Source organism: Lutra lutra, chromosome 5 (assembly GCF_902655055.1).
Source record: "Lutra lutra chromosome 5, mLutLut1.2, whole genome shotgun sequence".
Classification (NCBI taxonomy): Eukaryota; Metazoa; Chordata; class Mammalia; order Carnivora; family Mustelidae; genus Lutra; species Lutra lutra.
Genome location: NC_062282.1, coordinates 92938868 through 92964801, shown reverse-complemented (window position 1 = coordinate 92964801; position 25934 = coordinate 92938868). Strand labels below are relative to the sequence as shown.

Genomic DNA, 25934 nt, shown 5'->3' with positions numbered 1-25934 from the left:
AAGACAAGTAGAAGGCAAATCTTAAGCTTCATTAATGTATTTTCCTGGTTTAATGAACTGTACTAACTAAAATACATACATATAAATAATCAATGCAAAAGAAAAAAACTGGACCACTATCTTACACCTTACGCAAAAATTAACCCCAAATGGATTAAGATTTGAATGTAAGACCTGAAACCATCAAACTCCTAGAAGAAAACTTAGGTGGTAAGCTCCTGACATCAGTCTTCAGGTGATGATTTTTTTGGATCTGACTCAAAAGCAAAGGCAACAAAAGCAAAAATATACACGTGGAACTCTACATCAAACTAAACGCAAAACTCAGAGAGCAGACTAGTGGTTGCAAGAGTTAGAAGAGTGGTGGGGGGGTGGACAAAATGGGTACGTAAAAGGGGTCAAACGATGGTATAAAGTCGGTAAGTCATGGAGATACAATAGCACAGTAACCATAGTTAATAACACTGTATTGCATATATGAAAGGTGCTTAGAGAATTAACCTTAAAAATCCTCATTACAAGAAAAAAAATTATTAACTATGTATGGTGATGGATGTTAACTAGACTTAACTGCGGTAATCATTTAACAATAAACACAAATACTGAATCATTATGTTGTACACCTAAAACTAACACAATGTTACACGTCAATTACACTTCAATTAAAAAAAAGAAAAAAAAATCCAGATTCTTAAACTCTGAAAATAGAACTCTTCTTTCTTCTAAATGGATTCATTTTATATACCATTCTTAAGAAATACCAGTATCGGGCACCTGGGTGGCTCAGTGGGTTGAGCCGCTGCCTTCGGCTCAGGTCATGATCTCAGGGTCCTGGGATCGAGTCCCGCATGGGGCTCTCTGCTCAGCAGGGAGCCTGCTTCCCTCTCTCTCTCTCTCTCTCTGCCTGCCTCTCTGTCTACTTGTGATCTCTCTCTGTCAAATAAATAAATAAAATCTTTAAAAAAAAAAAAAAAGAAATACCAGTATCAAATCCAGTAACAGTCAACTGTTAACTAACTACCCATTTATCTTAGAAGATAAACTTTTCTACTATGTAAAAAATGGTACCATCTTAAGAGCAAATAAAAACCCACCTCCAATTTCCTCACATAAAATGTTACATTTAGTTTTTAAATGCCTATGAGAATACAGTATGAAGACATATTAAAGCATAAAAAGAGACACAGGTTGTTAGGTATAGCACCATTATCTTACAAAATTTATGTATGTCATGTCCGCCAAACTATAAATACTTGTCAACTCTCTAGCCACACCCACCCGTCATCATTTCCTGCCTGTCAATCCTTCCTTCACAATCTATCTCAAATTCATATCAACAGAAGTATGACAGCTACCTGAAGGGCTTCACCATCTCTCGGACAGCACATCCTCAATTTTTAAAGGGCATGCGAATCATCCAGGGTTCCTGTTTACAATGCAGATTAAACTGCGCTAGCCCCAAAGATTCTGATATAATGGGTCTGGACTGGGGAAGGGAAATGTGCATTCCCAGGTTGTTTCAGTGGTCTAAGCCCACTCAGTGTGAGCCTTTCCACCCCTCCCTGTCATCCTCTACAATAGACCCAAGTGACTCTTCTGACATATAATTCTTTTCTTCTTACTTCCACTTTGAAACTGTAAAATGAACCTCCACTGACTATACAAGCTAGTCCAAAACCCTTTTCAGGTTACTTTACTAGTTGGCTCTAATCCACCACATATTCTCAGAAGGTGTTCAAGGTTTCCCCAAAACCCGTCTTCTGTAGCTGGTATTGCTCCACTGGTCCCCACTTCCCCTTCTAGGCAGTGGACTCCTTCAGGACAGAGCCTCAGCTGCTTCCTCACACGGCACAATGTCTGGCATAAACAAGTCTGAAGAAAGAGATGATCTGTCAACCAGGTTTCATTATTATGGCTAAATATATCAACTTGACTGAACCGCAGGATGCCAGGATTATTGGTTAATATTATCCTGAGTGTTTCTACATGAGATTAACATGTGAATTTGTACAGCGATTACAACAGATTGCCCTCCCTGATGTGGGTGAGTCTTAATCAGTGGAAGCCTGAAGAGAATAAGGTCTAGTTAAAAGAGAATTCACACTCTCTGCCTGTCTTTTAGTTTGAACGTCAGCCTTCTCTGGCTTTGTGATTCAGACTAGAACTTACACCACTGGCTCTCTTGCTTTTAGGCCTTTGGACTTGAACTGAAACTATACTCTAGTTTGCCAATTGGAGATCTTGGGACTTCTCAGCCTCCATAATTGCATCAGTCAATTTTTTATAATAAATCTATTTACATTTACGTAAATACAAATATAAATATAGATCTCTCTCCTATTGGCTCTGTCTATACGGAAAACCCGGACTAATATGCTACTTATAGAGGTAAAAACAAAAAACAAAAAACAGGGTTTTCTTCCTTTGCCCTAATTTATTCTATACTGAAAATACAATAGGAATTCAATAGAACTAAAAATATTAACTTTCTTTGAATAAACTGTTCCAATAAACAGGAAGGGGAAGCTGAAGGATAAGTTAGCTACATAAGTAAATATTTTATGTTTCTCATGCGCCCTTTTCTGAAAGTCTATTTATACCCTACAGTCTGATGGACTATAATTTTTAGAACTCTATGTAGTTTGAAAAAAAAAAAAGAGAGAGAACTCTATGCACTGCACAAATTACAGAATAGGAAGATTATCACAGATCAGTCTAACTTCTCTTAGAAAACCTAGAAAAGCCAGGAAAATAGTTTCTCCACTGTGTTTCCATATGCCAAATACCACCCCAGGGTAAAAAGCAGTGACCAAACAATTCTGGGGAGGGAAACAATGGTTTTATGTCCTAGCTACCCAAGTACCATGGCCCTCAAGTCTAGGCCTTTGTAATCTGGATCCCAATAATGTCTCCTAGTCAGTCTGCTTTCCTTATGCCCAACATTTTCCCCTTCCAAATCAAAACTTTCTTCCTTGCTGAGCTTGGCATCATGAGTCAGAACACCATGGTTCTAGTCTTGACTCCTCTACTTACCTGCTGTGTCACTGCACTTTTCTCAGCCTCTGTATCCTAATCTTGAAAATAATGAAACTACACTCATTTCTCAACTTTATTTCTAACAACTTCCTGACTCTCATCCCTTCCACTTATACCATGCTATGTTTATGTCCATTTCCTATATTTTAAGTCCTATTCCTTCCTGAAGACTCTAAAACACAGTGCCTTTTTCTTCGCTATTAGAGCACAAGCTAGAATTCTACTGTTTCGTGTGCTTTGTTCAACACATATGTAAGTGCCTTTACTCATTCCTAGTGTTTTCATTTATTAGACACATCTGTCCCCTAAATTATATACTCCAAAGAGGCCGAGGAACATTTGATTGTATCCTAAATATTTCACAGTTATAAACTTTGTCACGTATTATGCATAAATATACAATATTTATAGTCATAAGATTCTATCATGACCTGAGCCAAAGACAGACACTTAACCAACTGAGCCACCCGGGTGCCCCCAACAATGTCATTTTAACCATTCATTTTAAGACTGGTCAAGTACCACATAACTCTAATATGTAAAGGTGCCAGGGATGCTTCTATCAAGCAAATACAAATAGAGGATGTTTACCAATCCTCTTTTCCCTGTAACTTGCGTAATGGGCAGGAGAATTTTGTTAATTGAGAAAAAGAACATATTCAAAACATCTTTAAAAAGGCTTTTACAGGGGTGCCCTGCATGGCTCAGTCATTAAGGGTTTGCCTTCGGCTCAAGTCATGATCCCAGAATCCTGGGATAGAACCCCACATTGGGCTCCCTGCTCAGTGGGAGGCCTGCTTCTCCCTCTCCTGCCCCCCTGCTGTCCCAACCCCCTGTCCCCCCCGCCCCATTTGTGTCCCGCTCCCCATGCTTGTGTTTCCTCTCTTGCTGTGTCTCTGTCAAATAAATAAAATCTTTTTTTAAAAAGGCATTTATATGCTAACATAAAAGCCTAATGTCAAATCATAAAATTATTATTAAAGTTGAAGTCCAATTTGTCATTTCACTTTAACAAATTAAAGATGGTCTCAAGATCGAGCTAATTAGAGGCAAAAAAAAAATACAAAATTTTCTTTATAGAAGACAAAATTTAAAAAAGACACCGTGTCTATATGGTAGTAGTGAACAAAAATCATGCAGGACATAATTAATTACCCCCCCAACACACATTCCACCCCTGATCAAGGGCAATTAATTAAATGATCCACCTACTCTTTATAAGTTCCTGTTTCGGGATCTTCTGTCATGACATCATGTAGGCCCTCCACTGAGATATTTATAATCCCACAGAATTTATCTTGGATGACACTAAAATAAAAGAAAAGCAAAACAGGTTTAACTGGAGTATTTTAACAGGTAATTCTTTTTTTTTTCTTTTTCTAATTATCCCCTGAAACATGAAGAGAAATTTTACTTCTAAGATACAAAGAAAACTTTCAAAATATGTTTCTTATAGCAGAAATTTTGCCTTTGCACGTAACATTAAAATCTTCTCTTTCACTAGAGTATTAGTGTTTAAATACTAAAAGGCAGATATGAAAGGAAAAATAGATTTAATATTCTCTAACTTATTACAATAGACCTGAGATGATTTTATAGCTAAAAAGTTAAAGATACAAAAATGTTGAAGATTAAAAATCTCTACTCTTCTGGGGCACCTGGGTGGCTCAGTCGTTGGGCTCCCTGCTTGGCTCCCTCCTACTCTCCCTGCTTGTGTTCCCTCTCTCGCTATGTCTCTGTCAAATAAATCAATCTTTTTTTTTTAATTTTTAAAGGTTATTTATTTATTTATTTATTTGACAGAGATCACAAGTAAGCAAAGAGGCAGGCAGAGAGAGAGGAGGAAGCAGCCTCCCTGCTAAGCAGAGAGCCCAACGTGGGGCTTGATACCAGGTCCTTGGGATCATGACCTGAGCCGAAGGCAGAAGCTTTAACCCACTGAGCCACCCAGGTGCCCCTTAAATAAATAAAATCTTTAAAAAAAAAGGCGGGGGGGTTGGGTTATGGACATTAGGGAGGGTATATGCTATGGTGAGTGCTGTGAAATGTGTAAACCTGGCGATTCACAGACCTGTACCCCTGGGATAAAAATATATTATATGTTTATAGAAAAAAACAAAAAACAAAAAACCTATTTGTTTTATATCTTGTTTATCAGGAAAAAATAATCTGTAACTGTTAAACCATGTATATGACCCTCTAATCGAAAGAACAGTAGATGAGAAAAATAAATTATCTTCAGCATGATAAATAAATCAGAATTTTATTTAAAAAAAAAAAAAAAAAACAGGGGCGCCTGGGTGGCTCAGTGGGTTAAGCCGCTGCCTTCGGCTCAGGTCATGATCTCAGGGTCCTGGGATCGAGTCCCCCTTCGGGCTTTCTGCTCAGCAGGGAGCCTGCTTCCCTCTCACTCTCTCTGCCTGCCTCTCTGGCTATTTGTGATCTCTCTCTGTCAAATAAATAAACAAAATCTTTAAAAAAATAAAAATAAAAATAAAATAAACAAACAAACAAACAAACAAAAAACCCAAGGAAAAAACTCTACTCTTCTGAAGATAATGCCTAGACAAAGAAGACAAGTCACAGACTAGGATAAAATATTTATAAAATATGTATGAGAAAGCACCTGAATCCAGAACATATAAAGAACTCTAAAAGCTGAAGAAGATAACTCTGCAGTTCTTTCTGCCCATCGGTCCTGTCCCCGTGCTTTAACAAAACCACCCTATTTGCACCAAAAAAAAGACTACTCAATTTAAAAATTGGCAAAAAATTCAAGACACTTCACTGAATAAGCTATGAAGGTGTTATAGGAGTACCTGAAAATATGCTCAACATAACATAGTCATCAGAGACATGCAAATTAAAACCACAGTAACATTTTAATTAAAAGTTAAATTAAGAAGACAAACAATACCAATTGCTTACAAAGATGAAAAACAACAGGACTTCTCATATATGGCTATTAAGAATTCTTTAAAAAGGCATTTTCCATTTTAGAAACTACACCAGCAGTTTTTATAAAATTAACACACTCCACACAACTTAGCAATCCCATTCCCATATATTCTCCCAAGACCAAAACAATTACCCTCAGATCTGTAAGTTCTTATGGTAGATTTATTCGTAGTAATTCAAAACTGCAAATGACCCAAATGTCTATCAACAAGTGAATGGCTAAACAAACTGTGGGATACTTCCTCAACAAAATGGTTGTAAGCAATGAGGAGGAACTAAAGATTCATACAACAACTTGGATAAATCTCAAAAACACTACACTAAGAGAAATAAAACGGACTCAAAATGCTACAAACCATTTATGTGACTTTCTGGAGAGGGAATATTATTTGTTCAGTGGTTGCTAAAGAAAGGGACATTAAGGGAACTTTTTGGGGTGACAGGAGTGTTTTATACTATGGTAGTGTTTATACACTGTGTACATCTGTGAAAACTTAATGCTTAAGGAGTTTTACTACATGTAACTGTACAGTAATGAATCTTTTAAAAAGTGGAAGTACTTAACCATCCACTGAAACACTAAATTATTCTATTTGAATTTAAAACTACCTGAATAAATTTTAAATAACTAAATAAATCTAGAAGGTCCAGGGACCTTCTAGAATCATTCCTACAAGAGAAATACCATGTTTCTCATTCTGCATTAACACAGATGATTACTTTTTTAAATGTTCAGTAAAGAAGTACCAAGTTACTGTATTTTGGGTCATGTTCCCACCTTTGTAAAGTCAAACGTTTTGTCTGTACATTCGAATGTGATCAGATTTTAGACAACTAAATCACCAGTTAGGCAAAATAATAACTAGTTGATATTCTGATACATTTTAATGTGCATATAATACTCTATTGCAGGAGTAAATATTTTCTAAGTCACTGTATTTCCTTTATATAAGAACTAAAAAAAATCTTTTAAGAAAGACACATGCAGTCTACTTCATTCATTTCAGGGAACACCACCCTAGAAGAAAATCTAGGAAACCAAAATTGTGCCTAAAGTTTCACCCACTAACTGTGTGATCCCACTGAAGTTAATTCAGTTCTCCAGATGTTGGTTTCCTTGTCAGTAAAATGAAGGTTGGACTGAAGTATGACAGATATGTGGAGGGTATACTGACATTTTCACTTCCTACTGCAGAGTAATTTGCCACTAATCCATGACAGCATTCTAAGGCAGGCAGGTTCTGAAATTCCTTTTTAATACAGGAATGTATTAGTTGCTGATATGGATCAACAACTAATCATGATGAGCTGAAAAAGACAAAAATCCTCCAGATTACAGCTGTTTACCAGGCCTCTTTGTCAGTACTTTTTAGGGACAACCCACGCAAGCAGCTGCCTTCTCTACTCACATCACCTCCAAGTATCAACCCCTTCAGGAACACCAGTAATTTCTTAAGAAATCATTAGAACAGAAATTCTGAGTACAGTGTATTTTCTCAAAAGACTGAATATGGATCTTCCTGACACATATCTGGCAATCTAAGTGACCATGGTCTACGAGGTGGGTGAAGGTTAATTAGGAAGGAATGCAGAAGGAGAAAAAAAAAGTGTATATATTTGACAACCATTTCATCTGATTATAGGTTTTACAACAAATTATCATATTGATCAATGATGATGCCACCAGTACAGGCACATGTTTCTGAGAAAAAGGTACAAAGTTCTACCTCTGCCATAATTGGAAAAAAGTAATAAGTAATAAGCAACTGAATAAAGGATACAGTTCTAGAACACCGAACCTCTAGAGACATGCACATTCACCACACCAAGCCTTCAAGGCTGAGGGCAGATTTTGATAATCAAAATGCTGCATGAATAGGGTAATCTAGTGACTACACAATTCTTGCTAAAAGGCTTACCTTCACCCCTTTCTCATGAATGGTGATTTTGTTAAGAGGACACTGCTGAAACCAAAACAAAGCTTGAAAACTTCTGAGAGAAAGCTAATGAGTTAAGGAACCTGAAAGTTATGTAAAGCCAAGAACTAGAAATAGTCAAATAACTGACAAAAAGAAGTATTAAGAAAATTAGAATAAAGAATGGAAAATGATACTCATGGAAGCAGACTGGGATAGGCCAGAGGATACAGGTCCAAACTCTGCTCGGATTATTCACACCCCATCCAGGCTTGGAGGAGGAATCAGTCATGTGATCAGTGGGGTTCACCTGCCCCATTCCCTCCCGGACCTCCAGTGGGATTTCAAGTTCTACTGGCTGAGAGGCTTGGACACATGACTGTCTAGTGGGGGTAAGGGAAGTGAGGCAACCTCCATTAGTGGCAGTCACTGTTTCTCACTGGGATGTGACTCATTCTGCATAGAAGGACAATGGAAGCAGAGATGTAGGTATGGGAGGGGGATTAAATTCCAGCAGAGAGGGTAGACTGTGCTTGCGCTGGAGTACCTATTAGGTACCAGAGGGGCTGACCACAGACTTCCAAGTTTGGAAAAGGGGAAAACAACTATAGCCCAAAGTAGAAAGGTCAAGGAGCAGGCTCTGAATGGGAAGATGGGAGGAGGCGACTCTCAAAAAGGCAAAAGGGAGAAGGAAGGACTGAAGAGGGGAAATGGGAGTACCCATGCCATATTCTGGGGTCAGTAAAAGAAGTCACACAGTAACTCTCTTCAAAGCACTGAAGTTCAAAAAACAGAAACAAAACAACACAAAAAGATGTACCTTAATTCCACTCATTAAGCAGTTTGGGAAGAGTACCCCCAAATAATAGGTATAACAAAAAGGTAAAAAAGGCCTGTACTTCCTGGTACACACAAGACATATTTATTTAAAGTAAGAAAGAAGTTAAAAATTTTTTCTCCATTTTATTATAAAAATGCTCCCTCCGAATACGTAAATGTAATATTTAAAAAATGAAGCTTTTAGATTTTTTTTACCCACAGTATTTTTATAAAGTTTTGAATATTTATCAAATAATCACTTTAGTCACATAATTCTCTCAACCCTTGTCTTTTACAAGTTAAGAATCAATCTTGTTTTCCTATAATAATAATCTTTCTGAATTAAATGCTTTAAAATGTGATTAGACATTTAAAATGGAAACAAATCAAATGAGAACTATAAAACAGAAATGAAACAGAATAGGTTGGGAGGAGAGAAGGTACTGTACTTAATCTTATATATATTACCTCTCTAAACAAAAGATAAGAATTAGGTGTTTTTTGTTGTTGTTGTTGTTGTTTTGCTTCTTTTAGAGAGCAAGTAAGGCAACAGTGGGGAGCAACAGAAGGAGAGAGAGTGAGAATCTCAAGCAGACGCCATGCCCAAAACAGAGCTCGACATGGGGCTCAATCTCATAACCCTGAGATCATAACCTGAGCCAAAATCAATAGTCGGATGGGACACTTAACCAACTGAGCCACCAAGGTGCCCCATTATTTTGTTTCATTTTTAAATTAAAAACAGCCCTTTTTTTCTTCTTCCATATGTGCTACATATTGAGTTCTAAGTCAACACTTGATAAGCATCCTTCTCTGTGTGTCATCTTTTAATGTCCTCTCATGCACATCAGTCAAACCTGGTATCAAATCTGATATTAATGTGGAAGAAGTGAAGGTAGCCAGGGGGAACCATGTAATTCTAACTCTCACTTGGTTCTTAACCTCTCAAACCGGTATTCACTAACAAGTTGAGAGTTCACATTAAGTAGGAGGCAGCAATTAGAGTCCTGAAAGGAATAGCTAAACTCCCTACTAGTCTATATACAGCTTCCATAGCACAGTGGAGAAATCAAAACTTAAGAGGTAAAAAACAAACAAACAAAAATGATTATTGATTATTCCAGACAAAACTTTACAACTTGTTATAGTCCCAAGGTCACATTTCAGAAGACTGGCTCAATGAGTATTAATAAAAGGTGGGCTTACAGCAGGAAACCAATTTATTTACAAAAAAAAAAAATTAGTGATCAGAGTGTCATATTACGTTTGCCAAACCTTCCTGGTGAATATGCCACCACGGTTACATTCATTCATTTTATTCAACATTTCATGAGTCCATAAAATGTGTTAGACATCATTGTAAACTCTGGAGATTTAAAAAAATGGCTACCTCCAAGAACATGCAGTGTGAAAAGAGCAGTCTTCTCAAAAAATTTAAATGGGAAAAATGGACAGTTACATGACAAAGCATGAAAGTAGGCCACTTTCTCACACCATGCACAAGTTAAGATGAATTAAGGCCCCAAATGTGAGACCTGAAACCATAAAACTCCTAGAGGAAAGCAGAGGTAGTAATTTCTCTGACATCGAGGCAAAGAAATAAAAGCAAAAATAAGCGAGGGACTACATCAAGAGAAAGCCTCTGCAGAGTGAAGGAAACAATCAACAAAACTACAAGGCAACCTATGGAATGGGAGAAAGTATTTGCAAATAACATATCCCCTACAGGGTTAGTATCCAAAATATATAAAGAACTTACACAACTGAACACCAAAAAATAATCCAATTAAAAATGGGTAGAAGACATGCACGGACATTTCTCCAAAGACATGGCCAACAGATATGTGAAAAGATGCAACAGACATGTGAAAACATCACTCAGTCGTCAGGGAAATGCAAATCAAAACTACAGTGAGATGTCACTGTAAGCATGGCTGAAATAAAAAACACAAGAAACAAATGTTGGCAAGGATATGGAGGAAAAAGAATCCCTGTGCACTGTTCATGGGAATACAAACTGGTAGAGCCACTGTGGAAAACAGTATGGATGCTCTCAAAAAATTAAAATGAAATTACCATATGATCCAGTAATTCCACTACTACTATTTAAGCGAAAGAATATGCAAACACTAATTTGAAAAGATACATGCACCCAGATGTTTACTGCAGCATAATTTACAACAGCAACATTATGGAAACAACCTAAGTGTCCATCCACGATGGACTAAAAAATTTGCAGAAAGGACAAAGAAAACAAGCAACAAATGAGGTTTTTTTTTTCTTTTAAAGTATGATATCCTGAGTGAATACTTTTCTACATTTAATGGATATTTCTGACATACAAAGAGGCACTTGTCTGAAGGGAGAGGATCCAGTCCCCTGAACGGAGTTAAAGAAGCACTGGCAAATTATCACTCTCTAATTCTCATCCGTGATCCCCAGATTCCTGATCATTCTACCATCACTTGAGATCTTAGCAATCCAAGTTAACCCACTTTGCACAAAAAAATCAATCAATCCCAATTTTGGTAAAAATTTATTTCATTTTACAAGGTTAAATGGGATCCAACTGATCCTACTCACTTCATTACTGAGGGCTTCAAGGAGGCAAATGGATGCTTTCTACTCCAGTCTCTTAAATTCCACGCTTTCTCCTTAAGAATTTTCAGGGGGCGATCAAGAAGTTCAACAACATCGAACAATCCCACCTTTCCCAAGTTGCTCCTCCTTTGATGGCTTTCAGGCAATTAAGTCATTACCTCTTGAATATAATAGCTGCTAACTCATATCTGCTTACTCCCTTCCTGCCCCTCACAATGCTCTTCCTCCTTTTTCTATTCGCCTTAATTCACACTTCCTTTACAGGCCTTCTCTGGCCACACCACTGTATGTGAGCACTCTGTCCTTGGAATTTGCAGTAGCATAAAACGTCAGCACTACTTATTTAGCATGCAACTCCTGTGCCATCTAGTTTTCTCCTAATGTTATTTTTTCATCCCTACACACCTGCTCTAAGACTCTCCGTTAACTTTAAAGACAGCCCATGTAACCTGGGTGGCTCAATGGGTTAAAGCCTCTGCCTTCGGCTCAGGTCATGGTCCCAGGATCCTGGGATCGAGTCCCGCATCGGGCTCTCTGCTCTGCGGGGAGCCTGCTTCCTCCTCTCTCTCTCTCTGCCTGCCTCTCTGCCTACTTGTGATCTCTCTCTCTCTCTCTCTCTCAAATAAATAAAATCTTTAAACACAGCCCATGTGTTATGTTTATTTTTTTATGTCCCACAGGACATGAGGTGACCCCTCAATAAATAATCATGGGAATTAATGATCCCCAGAGCTCAAGAACTGCCCTCCCTCATTTTCTTTTTGTAATACTATTTGTGCTCATCTCTTTTGGAAATTACAAGTATGGATAGTTGAATTATAGATAACATATTACAATTGATTACACTAAACATGAGGCAGAAAATAGAGCAGAAGGTGGCTATGTTGCAATCTATTTCTGAAATATTTCAGAAAATACAAGGAAAGTTTAACATTGAAGACGAAAGAAGAGAATGAAAGTAAAAGCAACGGGAAAAAAGTACTGGGAACCTGAACATGTTTCTTCTTTTTCTTTGTCACAAACACTTTTCCTTTTCTTATCGCACATACTTGGTAGATATATTAATGTATTCACATAGACACAAGTTACAAACTACAAAAGAAGACAAGCTTTTATAAACATGTTTGTTTGGTTATTCAAGTGTGTTATAAGTGATGTTACACATATATAAACATTAAATAGGTGAGGGCTTGAAATTCTATACTAAATATTATTTGACCATTTAAACAATTCCACATAGTTTTCAGTAAACTTCTTTTTCTGTTAAATTCACATGAGTAAAGCTACAGTTCTTAATCTTGTTTTATTATTTTTTTTGTTTGTTTGTTTGTTTTATTATTTTCTAAAGCTATGGCATCTTAAGGCATTTTCTAGGTATATAAAAGTATCTGTAGACTGAGTTGCAGAAACTTCATGCAGAGTGATCCTGAAAACGAAATACTAAAGAAAAAAAACCAATCCATCTTTGTGTTTATTGAATCAACTTAAAAACTATGCTGGCTTAAGATACTTCTATCCTTTTGTGTAATTATGACCCTAACCACAAGGGTTCAGAAAACAAACCACCCTTGAAAAGAAGAATAAAACTTTTAGTTCCCAAAGGCATAAATAAATGAAATTTCTAATATTCCTTTGGTCAGCCCAAACAATAAATATTACATTGAATATGAACAGGACTCTAGTTTCTAACTGTCCAATTTTTATTAGCATTTTTACAGTGAGCATTTTATAGTTCTACTTTTCAGAGAAATGATCTATCCACCAAAGATCATGTATTTTACACTTTTTAAGTGATGGATTGATCTATTTGTATCATATCTTCATCCCCTTGGACCTGGGAAGAAAACAGGCATGCAGAAACACAAAATTTTCAATTACTTTTTCTGAACAGTTCTCTAATCAAAAATTGATGATTTAACAGTTTTTCATAGGAAGTCCAAGAAATAAATAAACAGCATTTTCTCTAACCTAACCAGACCACAAATACACTATTCATACCTCACATACAAATGATTAATATTTGAAGTCACTCTTGCATTCTTGTATATTAAATATAGGAGGTCACTAAAGTTAGGGTAATTTAAGAAAATAATAAGATTTAAGCATTAAAAACCACAACAAATATTCTCTTAACACTTCTCTGCTTATACTGTTTAATAGGATTAGTAAGCAATAAACAATAAACGGCAGTTTATTTAAAGAAAAGGGCAAAATAAGAAAGACCTGACTAAACAGTCTTATTCCAGACTTTCTATCACACCAGAGGCCACAAAAGTGGTGACATTTATACTAAAATTAGTTTTTTTCCTCTCTAGATATTTTCCAGGATTTAGCTAGCTGCAAATACTTTTGTCACGTAGATGGAAACATATATTCTTTCTACACAGTAATTCTCTACATGGTCATGGAAAAGAGTGTTAATAAATCTAGTTCCCTTGACAAATAGTGGCAAGGAAATAGGATAAAAAATTGTTAGTGGAAATTCACTAAGTTGTTTTAAAATGAAAGTTGGATTTTTAAAAATCCAACAATAATCTTTAAAAAGTCTTTTTAGAGGCACCTGGGTGGCTCAGTGGGTTGAGCCTCTGCCTTTGGCTTTGGTCATGGTCTCAGGGTCCTGGGATTGAGCCCCATGTCCAGCTCTCTGCTCAGCCAGGAGCCTGCTTCCCCCTCTGTCTCTCTGCCTGCCTCTCTGCCTACTTGTGATCTCTGTCAAATGAATATTTTTTAAAAATAAAAAATAAATAAAAAGTCTTATATTATCAACTATTACTTAATTTTTGGAGTGCACATACACAAGCAAAACAAAGCAACCCGTAATCTTTGATAGTAAGAAAAACTCTACGAATCCATGTATGATGCCATGAGAAGAAACTGCCACCTTCTGTGACTTTCAAAAGAAAAGACTACGCTTTAAGAACAATACCCAATGACAAAACTAAGTTTCCATAAAAAGATGACAAATGACTGATAGAGCACTATGTGAGAAAAACATTAGGCTGAAAACCACAGCAATACTTGTTTTGAATGCTTACAGGAGTCATTTGATAAAGTGGTTCTTGATTTTTAAAAAGGGATATAAGAGAACTTAATAGAGATTTCATGATAACAAGGGTGGGAATCTGACCTTACCATTTGTAAATGCTTGGTATTGTTGCTGATAAAACTATACAATAAATAAATACAAGATAATCATGAATATGGGACAGGACAAAAAAAGCCAACTATGCTGTCACTAAAGTCGTATGAAAAGATATTCACGGCTTGGAGTTACATTCCTAGAGAACTGTTATATGTTGCACAGCCCAGACCAAAATAAAACGAACATGCACTGGAAAAGTGTTACATGATCAAAAGAGGACTTTGCTAACAAAGGCAAGTAAAGGTGTGCGATCCTTATCGTGAGGACATGGGTTATGTTCTTGTGAGACCAATTTGCTAGGAAGGCCTAGCATTAAAACTGTTTTTCAGAACCTTGTAAAAGGTTCCCTAGCCTTTTTTCTCCCATTTTGCGACCCTTTAAAACAAACATGGCATATTTTATGGTTATTGTTTTAATGGAGATAAGATAACTGAGTAAAAATGCTTGCTGACTCAAGACACAGGTAAGAGGAAGTATGTAACCCTGGCACTTGATGTAGGAGAAAGTCGAGAACTCCATTGAGAGTACAAAGTTGGTGGAGAACAAAGAGGTATCCAAAGATCTTCTTTCCCTGCTACAGTGAATTCTATACAATTCCCTCACTCTCCAACAATGTCCACCCTTATCTTGCCCCAACATTGTCTCTGGCTAACAACAGTGGCAAGCCCCTCACCTCCAAAAGCCCATGAGGCATCTTACCCAGGCTCCCCCACTCCATCACCTGGGATGTTCCTGATTTCCTGCTTACTCTTGCTGAGGTGTCTCTTCTTAACAATCAAATCCTCAAGGACAATCTCTACTCCAATGCTAGGAGGGAACTGGGAGTTTAAGTTCCCAATTGAGATACATATTTCTGAAATTGAAGTGAGATACATATTTCTGAAATTCCAAACTGGAATTTTAAATGTATTAAAAAGTATACTGTTATAAATAAATGGTAGTTGAGTTCTATACCTCTCATTTGTTATGGGGAGAGGATAAAGGGGAGCTTTTTAGGAATGCCCTGGAACCTTACCAAACTTTTACAGAAGTCAGTGGGAAAAAAAAGTGGATCGGTATATAAAACTATCAAAAAACACAACCATTTTATTCTTGTGTGCTCTCATCAGAAAACTTTTGTAAACAGTAGAGAAACATAGTAATCTGGAGAAAAGTTTCTTCACCTGCATTAAGTGAGAATATTACTTAGTTTTAACTTTGCTGTTTGAGGTGGTGCTGCCTAAAATGTGAAACAATCATATGCACAAATTATACTAAAACTTTCTATGCATATTATCACTTCAAATCAATTTTATCTTAAGTAAGTTTTTAAACTGTGCAACTATCAAACGACAGTGTCATATGAGCTAACATTTTTCAAAGGAAAAGCTGCTGACAGAAACTGGAATGAGTACTTAATGAATACCACCATATGCAACTACAACCCCATATATAAAACAATATTAATAAGATTAAAATTTTCTAGTTGAGCCTACATCAGTCATCAATTATAAGTTATACCTAAAAATTTTTTAAATCTTGACAAAATTTCTAAATTCCCTTCTTTGAATTTGGGGGAGTTTTTCGGTAAGGTCAAGATAAATACTTTGTTTATGGTTATTTCCTAACTCCAAATAACCATCTAGGCTGCTTCTAACATCTTCGAGAGAGTGTAGTCTAGGTGGTGGAGAAGGGAGACATGGAAGAGTTTTCATCTTTCATTGTAAGTATCTCTGTAGTCTCTGAATTCCTTTTTCCAAAGAGCATGTACTTCCAGTAATTAAATAAAAAACTTAACTGGAGTTGTGTGGGTACAACAACAATAGAAGTGTATTATTAAAAACGTTTTCGGGGCGCCTGGGTGGCTCAGTGGGTTAAGCCGCTGCCTTCGGCTCAGGTCATGATCCCAGGGTCCTGGGATGAAGCCCCGCATTGGGCTCTCTGCACAGCGGGGAGCCTGCTTCCCTTCCTCTCTCTCTGCCTGCCTCTCTGCCTACTTGTGATATCTCTGTCAAATAAATAAAAAAAAATAAAAATAAAAATTAAAAAAAAATTTTTAAAACGTTTTCAAGGTGAAACAAATACCACATATATTTCCCCAATGAAATAAATAATTTATATAAGAACAGATTTATTTAAATGTATTCAGGTTATCTCCTAAAATCACAACCAAGGACGAAGCTTTAAACTAGACAGGGAAAAGAACAGTGAAAACTCTTGTAGGGGTGGTGGGGTGGCGGGGGAGCTGGGAGGGCAGAGAGATGTGGCTTTAATTTCTCTGAAATTTCTAGTATATCTCAAAGCCATGATCCCCAGACCAGCACTATCAGCAAACCTCCCCCCACACACACTCAACAGGACCCACTCCAGACCTACTGAATAAAGAATTCCGGGAGGGGTGGGGGCAACAATCTGTACTTGAACCACCCAGGTGATTCGGGTTTGAGAAGCACCACCTTAAGGTATATGGGACAACACAATCATTCTTATTATTACTTCAGGTTCACAATACAGACTCAATTAATTACCACGTGGTTTAAATACTCCCAGACTGTTTCAGGCGAATTTCATACAGGAAGTATTAACTTTTAATAATAAAAAAGAGAAATGTGGGGGAAGAGGAAGGACAGCACAAACATGAAATACGTAACATTCAAGGGAAAATTTTTAACACGTATTCATAGTTCAGGTCTCTGTTAATAGATCAAGCGTGGGCACTTACTATATGCCCAATATTCTACACAGTATAAATTTATACTAATAGAGATAAACCACACATAGTCTCCATGGCTTGAATTACCATCTATCTACATTAAAGATTCCCAATCAAGGCCACTAACATCTCCTGGGGGCTCTTTTATCTTATTCTTCCTCACTTACCTGTCTCCCAAAGTCATGACTCAAATAGTTGATGTTATTGTTAAGAGAGGATTATATACTTCTGGTGTACTAGACAAATGGAAGTTTACAAATTATTGATCTTTACTAGATAGATCTCCCGTAATCTTCTGCTTATGGGATATTTCCACTTGGCGATCAGATGTGTATCTCAAATTCAATGTATCCAAAATTGAACTCATTATTTTGTCCCCACCCATATCCCCACTCCTTTTGATTCCTTTGTTCATTAAATGCAACCAAATGCTGCCTAAGCCAAAAAATTACCATCTTTGATTTATCCCTTACTTGCCACCCCCTCAGCCAACCACCAAGCTCCAGAATCCATCCATCCATTCTCTTTGCCACTACTCTGGCACAGGTCTCTGGTACCTCACCCTGGGATTGGTGACACAAATTCCTACCCAATTAACTCTGCATCTAGTCTCATTGCTCCTTCCAGAAAGAAACTACCCTGTAAACAGTAAATCTGATTAAGTCATTCCACTATTTCAAATCCTTTCATGGCTCCCTGCTGCTCTAAGGAAAATATTAAATTACAATATCCTTCACCATCTGGTATCTCTCTCCAGCTGCAAATCTTACACCACCACTCATAACTCTGGTCACACTGAATGTTACTTCATGAAAAGCAGCATTCTTTCTCTTTCTTTGACTTCTTTGATACGAAGTTACCTCTACCTATTACTCAACTCTTTTCATTTCTGCTTATCCTTCATGATCCAGTCTCAATGTCATTGTTCGCATAAAGCCACCTACCACTTCCACTTGGATGTTATACTCAGTAGCACCTCCGCGTGCAATACTTACCATCCCATAGAGAAACCATATGCCTCCTCTAGATTTCAAGTTCTACCAAGAATAGGAGCCATGCCTATGTTGTTCACAATTAGCACCTAGACAGCAGCATAGCATGAAATCAAAAGCATGCGCCCTAGAGTCAGACAGACCTAAAAAGTGTCATAAGCAGTAAGAATTTGGCACAGTTTCTTAAGTTCACTTTCCCTAGGGTTCCTTACCTGTAAAATGTAGATAGTTACAAGGTTTTTTTAAGGATAAATGTGATAATATGAAGTATTTACTAGCATAGTGCTTAGTATGCAGAAACGTTAGTATCATAGGATTACTTAATATAGCACCTATTGAAGACATACGCTGAATGAATACAGTATTCATAAATTATTAAAAACATGTATTTATTAATGCTAAGCTCATATAATTCATTTCCAAATAAAATTTATAATTCTTTAAGGAGGCTTCAGTTGAATTCATGTCCATGGCACTGAAGTTTTCCTGTAACTAACATTAAGTTGAATTATAAAGCAGAATGTTCAAAGAGAATAACTTGTGCCTCACTTTCAGGAACAATTTGTTTGTGAAGCTGAATCTGCTCCAAACCAGGGCTTTCTAAAGAATGTGGGGAAGTGTTACAAATTGAGGCAGTTACATTATACCTTGCTGACTGATAAAAGCTGTAGTATTCAAGTCTATTTTCCCCTGAGTTTTCTGGTGCCTTTAGTTTTTGCTTAAATTGAACAACTTTGTAGATCAAAAAAATGATTAAAACACAAGCTAAGATGAAAAAAGCCAGCAAAATGTTAAAAGCCTCATTCAACTTTTCAACTTCTTGTGTACAAATGAGAGATGTTTTCCCTGACACCAAAGCATCATCAATCGGTAGAGCACTGTTTTTTTCCAAGTTCAAGTTAACAGAAGAAGTAAGCTGTATTTGCACAGGTAACACTGCAGTAGCCTCTAATGGATTACCAAATGTATTCTCTTGAAAAAATCTATTGGCAGGTGCAGTATGACTTCGTTCCCAGAAAGTAACGCTCTCAGTATTTTCCAAATGTTTCCCATTTGTGGTTACTTTATGCCAGGCCATCATTAACGCAGTAGTCTTGTGGTGAATATGAAGAGATTTTATAGCCCAAGCTCTGGATACATTTGTCGAAGATGTAACACAATTTGTAAAGTCAGTCCACTTAATAAAATGCAATGCTCTGCCACGCATGGATGGGGGATTCTGACAATAGATGTTTAGCGTAATGGCTGAAGATGCTAGCCAGTCGCGAAGGCCCAAGAGTTTGCAGTTACATTCCCAAGGATTAGAATTTGCCTGAAGATGAGTCAGTGAAGACAATGGCTTAAGGACCCTTGGATGTAAGTCTGTAAGATTATTAAATGACAGATTAAGAATCTTCAAAGATGCTCCCATGTTTTCAAACGTATCATTATCAATGCTGATTATTCTGTTTCTATCTAACTTAAGGTAAATTAAATTCTTTAACAAGCTAAATGTGTCAGAATTTAAATTTTCTAAATTATTATGACTTAAGATCAAATGTTTAAGATTATTAATTCCACTAAACCCATCCCTAGCAACATTTTGAATTCTTGAATTTTTCAGAAGGAGATACTCCAAGTTGACGAGTCCTTTAAATGCAAAGGGCTGTATTGCTTCAATATGGTTATGAGACAAAGAAAGTCTTTTAAGGCTCTTAAGTACTTCAAAAGCATTTGACGGTACTTTTGTTAAATTATTACCTTCTAGATACAAAGAATCCAGGTTTCCAAGATGTTGAAAGCCTAAGTCTGATATCCTCAAAATTCTATTGTTTGATAAATCAAGTATCCTAAGAGCAATCATGCCAAAAAAGGTACCACTCCCCAGGATAGTGAGGCGATTCTTTTGTAGATTTAAGTACTGTACTGAAACTAAATCATTAAATACTCCTCTTGGAACAAAAGCTACTTGATTAGACTGTAAATACAAAGTACGAAGATTGGAAAGTCCCTCAAATATTCCAGGATCCAAGCGCTTTATAAAATTATTATTTAGATATAGAAAATATAGATGCCTCAGCTGAACAAAGGCTTTTGGATATACATACGCAATGTGAGAATTATCCAAATACAATGCTACAAGAGAATGAAGTCCTGTTAATTCACCCTCATTAATGTGAGATATATTGTTTCCAGTCAGATACAGAAAAACTGTACTTTCAGGAAAATTCTTAGGAATACTTGAAAGGCCTATGTTACGGCAGTTAATATGTCTCCCAGTGCAGAGCTGGCAAACAGACGAACATCCAAGAATCTCTTTATGTAATAAGAATAGAAGATAACAGGTAACAAGTAGAAAAAGTCGTAGGCAAGGCAGAGAAAAATGTAATCCACACATAGCCCTGTTCTTGGTTTTTCTGTTCATATCAGAATTGGCTATAAAAAAAAGAAGGTAAAACTTTAAATCATCAATAAGTTCTCAAAATTATAGTGCTACATATAATACTAAAAATTCTGTATTCTTTTATTTTTATTAGTATCAGCCAACAATACTAAATATTATCAACTGTACTATGGTGATAGCGTAATATATGAGTTTGGAAGGTGTTCTAGGATTAAAACCTCCAGGCCATTAATCCACTGCTTGACAAAATGATAATTCAAATTTAATGAACTACAAAACAGTATGTTTGCTAAAGCTCATCTAAAACATTACAACTGACAATAACAAAAGTGACAAATGATGAGGTAGGGATAATGGTCTTTGGATATAATATGTCCCTTTACCAAATTAAATTTAGTATCAATTAAATATTATAATTTATGAAAATACAAACTCACTACAAGCAATTAAACTCTGAACTATAGCTTTTCACAAAAGCAAATTATTTTCCATTTCAGTTAAAAGTTTGTATGTAAATAAATAATCTTACCGAAACCAGGAAATTCATATTATTGACGCTCGGCTGATTCGAGTAAAGGTTTTCTTTCTAAATTTGAAGAGCGACATTTCTAAACTCCATTTCTTTCTGTGGCACTGTTGACCTCCACCCCTCCACCTTTTTTTTTCCTTTTTTTTTTTTTTTTTTTTTTTTTTTTGAAGTCACAGTTTGCTCAGGAAACACCACTCTTCACATTGGTTCCTCCACAGTTAGTGTGTAAAACAGAGGTTGCCATGGATACAGGAAACTGAGAGACAGGAAGTAATTTTATCTGTGTTTCCAAAGTATTGTTGAAAGGAAATCTCAGGAACTTACTTTTTTCAGAAAGCAGTTAATTTGTGTTTTCCTAACACATATACCTAAACATCTGATAATTTAAAAAATAAGTATTTTAAAAGGAAATGTGGAAATTTTAAATATTCAGAATGAACAAACTGTAGCCATCAGCAACAGATAAATATTGAATAGAAAAAGGTGAAATAAAAGATAGAATAATGTAATTTTGGTTAATTTTTTCAAATGCATATAGTATTTACATTTCTTTGAATACATATTACAGATTTTAACTTTGTTTTAGTCCTTAAAAAAAAAAAAGGAGCAAAAACAAGAAATTTAGAATGGTGAACACAAATGTTGTTCACTAACCTCTCTGCTCTTCCTTTTTAACTTTTTTTTTTTTTAAAGATTTTATTTATTTATTTCACAGAGAGAGAGATCTCAAGTAGGCAGAGAGGCAGGCAGAGAGAGAGGAAGAAGCAGCCTCCCTGCTGAGCAGAAAGCCCTATGCGGGGCTCGATCCCAGGACCCTGGGATCATGACCCGAGCCAAAGGCAGAGGCTTTAACCCACTGAGCCACCCAGGCGCGCCCCCCCACTTTTTAACTTTTTTTTTTTTTTTAAAGATTTTATTTATTTTTGTCAGAGAGAGAGCGCAGAGTGAGCACAGGCAGACAGAGTGGCAGGCAGAGGCAGAGGGAGAAGCAGGCTCCCCAAAGAACAAGGAGCCCGATGCGGGACTCGATCCCAGGACGCTGGGATCATGACCTGAGCCAAAGGCAGCTGCTTAACCAACTGAGCCACCCAGGCGTCCCCACTTTTTAACTTTTTAAAGAGATTTTTGGATACAAAAAATATTGAATATCACCAACTAGCACCTTAATTTATTAAGGTATATGCCTTGCATTGTAAAATGATAGAAAGTTGCACACCAAATTACTGGCAAAGGTTACCTTTGGCAAGAAAAGCTGGGGAGAGTGAAAGGGACACTTGAACTACTTTTCAACATATATACATCTAAAATAGTGTGAATCTATTAAATAAAAATCTGTGTATACTGTAATATTTTAGGGTAATGATTTAAAGAGTTAACTATAAACTGCTTATATATTGTTAGTCATTATTTTTCAAAAAAGCTCAATGTTTAGGCTTTCTAATTCTGACTTTGATTATTATTACTAATACTCTGATAATACACTTAAAATACCAGTAATGATATATCTATAATTGTATAGTAACTCCCTCGTTATTAAAGCATCTTTTCCATCAAGATAACAATTATTTCAGAAATATGAATTATTTCCCTATTAAATATTTGGTAAAGTACCCACCACTCTCTATGACAATAAAAAATCAGAGGTGCATGGGGCGCCTGGGTGGCTCAGTGGGTTAAAGCCGCTGCCTTCGGCTCAGGTCATGATCCCAGGGTCCTGGGATCGAGCCCCGCATTGGGCTCTCTGCTCAGCAGGGAGCCTGCTTCCCTTCCTCTCTCTCTCTGCCTGCCTCTCTGCCTACTTGTGATCTCTGTTTGTCAAATAAATAAAAAAAAATAAATAAATAAAATAAAATCTTTAAAAAAAAAAAATCAGAGGTGCATACTAGATAACAGATCTTTTATCAAAATGATTTATAATTTTCACAACTATCCTTTGTGGCCAACAACTGTTGTTGCTACTGAATGAAGAAATTGGTAAATTACCACCAAAATAACCCCGTATCAGATAAATGACATGAATTAGAGGTAAAGATGGAATAAGAGCTAGGTTTCTCAAGTCCATTTTGTGTTTAGTGTTTTCACTTACATCAAACATAGTGAAGGATTTTTCAATTGTGTCATACAGTTTAGAGTTATGATGGGGTTCTGGACCCCATATCCCAAAATATGGCACTGTGGCATAGAGAATACTCAAATCTGAAGGAATCTGAGAAAAAGGCAGAAGTGTGAAGGACTATCTCTGATCCCTTCCCTACCTCCAGCCACACCCTCATACTTCAGTGAAGACTCCTGAATGAGGTCATAAAAACTTCATGTGAGAGGTGCCCTCAACTACAGTGGGAGAAAAGGAGCATCTTTATCTCTGAAGACAAAGAGACTCTGAGAAGAATCCAAACAAAGAGGCTTGCAAAATTTCCCTGTTTGCTAAACTTACCTCATACCCTGTGCCCTACCCTCTCTTTCCACGACTTTCTACTCTGCCTCAAACCTAGCATAAAAACACACAGGTTTGGGACATGTGGGTGGCTCAGTCAGTGAAGCATCTGCCTCTGCCTCAGGTCATGGCACAGGGTCCTGGGATCAGGTCCTGCATCGGGCTCCCTGCTCAGTGGGGAATCTGCTTCACCCGCTACTATTCCTCCCACCCACCCTACCTCACCTGTGCTCTCTTCCGCATGCTCTCTCTCTCAAATAAATAAATAAAATCTTTAAACACACACACACACACACACACACACAGGTTTACAATCCTCTTTGGGTCTTCACTTCCTTTTGAGGGCTCCCACGTCATATAAAACTTAACATTAAATATATATGCTTTTCCCCCTGTTAATCCTGACTTTGTCAGTTTAATTTTCAGACTCACTCAGGGACCCTGAAAAAGTCAAGGAAAATTTTTTCCTCCTCTAGAGTTTAGAAGAACTCATCGACATCAAAATAAAATTTAGAGTAAAAACTACAAGGTGATAAGATTGGAACATTAATAAATCTTGTCCTCCATTCCAGAAATATCTAAAGCACAGAAAAATATTTATTCTTATTAGACTTGAAAATAAAATTTTTAGTAAACTACATTAAATAAAAGTGACAGGATAAAATAAATTTTGCCTTTCTCCTATTGTAAAAGCTGAGGTAAACTAAAGCATTTACAACAAACAATAAATCTAAACCCAGTATCCAGAATGACAAAGTTTATTAGCCTTTCTGTTCACAGGGTTCAAAGGGTTGCTGCTGTTACAGACAGAGATCACTACTACAGAAGAAAACAGAAATCAAGACCTCATCTTACTGGCTCTGAGCACATCACTGATTAGTGGTACAACTGGCCACTTAAGTTTTAGATTAGAACTCAAGTTTTTCAACTTCCTGCTGCACTGACTGGAAGGTGTATGTCCCCATGCTTTAACTACTAACACTTCACAGCCAAATCACATTATTTAGGTAATTTAAAACCATCTCATTATTACCTTGTCAATTCCCTAAAATGTTTGGTGAAATCTTCATATGATCTCCAAGGAACAATAATGTTCCCCAATCTGAACTCTGACATTTTGATTTTGCTCTAGAGTAACACATCAAAATGGTTCCTCAGATTCCTTTTCAGATCCCCCCTAATTTTCATTAGAACAATTTCTGAACCCGACACTCAGCCTCCTAAAAGAGCCTCCTCATTTTTTTCCCTAGGAAACTGACTCGTTGAATTATTTTTTTCTCTCTCTTCTTACGGAACCTTCATTAACACTGTCTTCAAATAATCTCATAGTTCAAATAGTTCAAATCCATTTTCTTTTCCATTCAGAAATTTCACAAGAAAATGAATAAAGAATATGAATATGAATATGAAGAATATGAATAATGAATAAAGAATTATTCTATTACCACCTTTTAAATATATACCTCCTATATTATTTAAATATACAGCATCTACATATAAATCAACCAAGATGGGTTTATATAGAAAGAATAGTTTACAATAGTGCTTAACTGATCTTACGGATTTTAAAAGACCTCAAAATCAAGAGAATCAAAATCTGAAATGGTGTTTACAATTAAAAATATTCTGGTAACAATAAAAAATATTATTTTGCTCAATGTAGGAAGAAGTTTTAATGAAGAGCAGTATCTCAATACAGATAATCAGCTGCAAGGGAAAAGAACAGTAACTACACAGTGGAGCAATCAAACATCTTCATGAGAATTAATATAATTAATGCGAAACAGGTGGACACGATGTGCCAGTGGATGTGGTATTTCAGGAAGGACAGCATCAATCACTTAGGTAATATTCCAACCGAGGATGCATAACTACAATCTAATCAATAGAAATCATCAGACACATCACAAATGAGGAATATTCTATTCTGGGAAGAGAAAGGGAGGGAGGGAAACAAAGAAAAGGGCTGTATTCTTCAAAAATATTAGTCATAAGAAATAAAAACTCAGGAAATAAAAGAGACTAAAAGAGACTATAAAGACATGACAACTAAAGGCAATAGCTAATCCTACACTGAAGCATTTAGGAGTAAAACGCCATAATCTATTCAACTTACATGCAAATTATTCTGAAAATAAAGCAGCAAGTGTGTGTGTGTATGTGTGTGTATGTGAGTGTGTGTGTGTAATGCATGCATACACATGAAATGGACAGGGGGAGGGCACACACTAACAATGTCCAGAACATCATGCTCCTGAAACTAGAGATCAGTGGGGGAGACAGTTAACTTAAAAGCATTAGACACCCAAATGTCCTTCGAGGGCTAAGGTGATACATCCGTGCAATAGAATACTACTCAGCAAAAACAAAAATAAAAACAAAAACATCAATATTCTAATGACACATATAACAGCTTGGGCAAATATAAAAAG

At 36.5% G+C, this 25934-nt stretch overlaps 1 protein-coding gene across 4 annotated transcripts in view; it reads right to left on the bottom strand.

Moving 5' to 3' along the window:
- The window catches only part of IPO11 (importin 11), a 214877-nt gene that overhangs the window by 38207 nt on the left and 150736 nt on the right, over window positions 1-25934 (bottom strand). For 3 of the 4 annotated variants that reach the window (XR_007127672.1, XM_047731303.1, XM_047731304.1), the window contains exon 28: window positions 4249-4344. Coding sequence is in view for 3 of the 4 variants with exons in the window: in XM_047731303.1 (XP_047587259.1) it covers window positions 4249-4344 (96 nt within the window). In the remaining variant the exon portion in view is untranslated. Of the gene's footprint in view, window positions 1-4248; window positions 4345-19350; window positions 19519-25934 lie in introns of those variants that run through there. The other variant, XM_047731306.1, reaches the window with a different exon arrangement.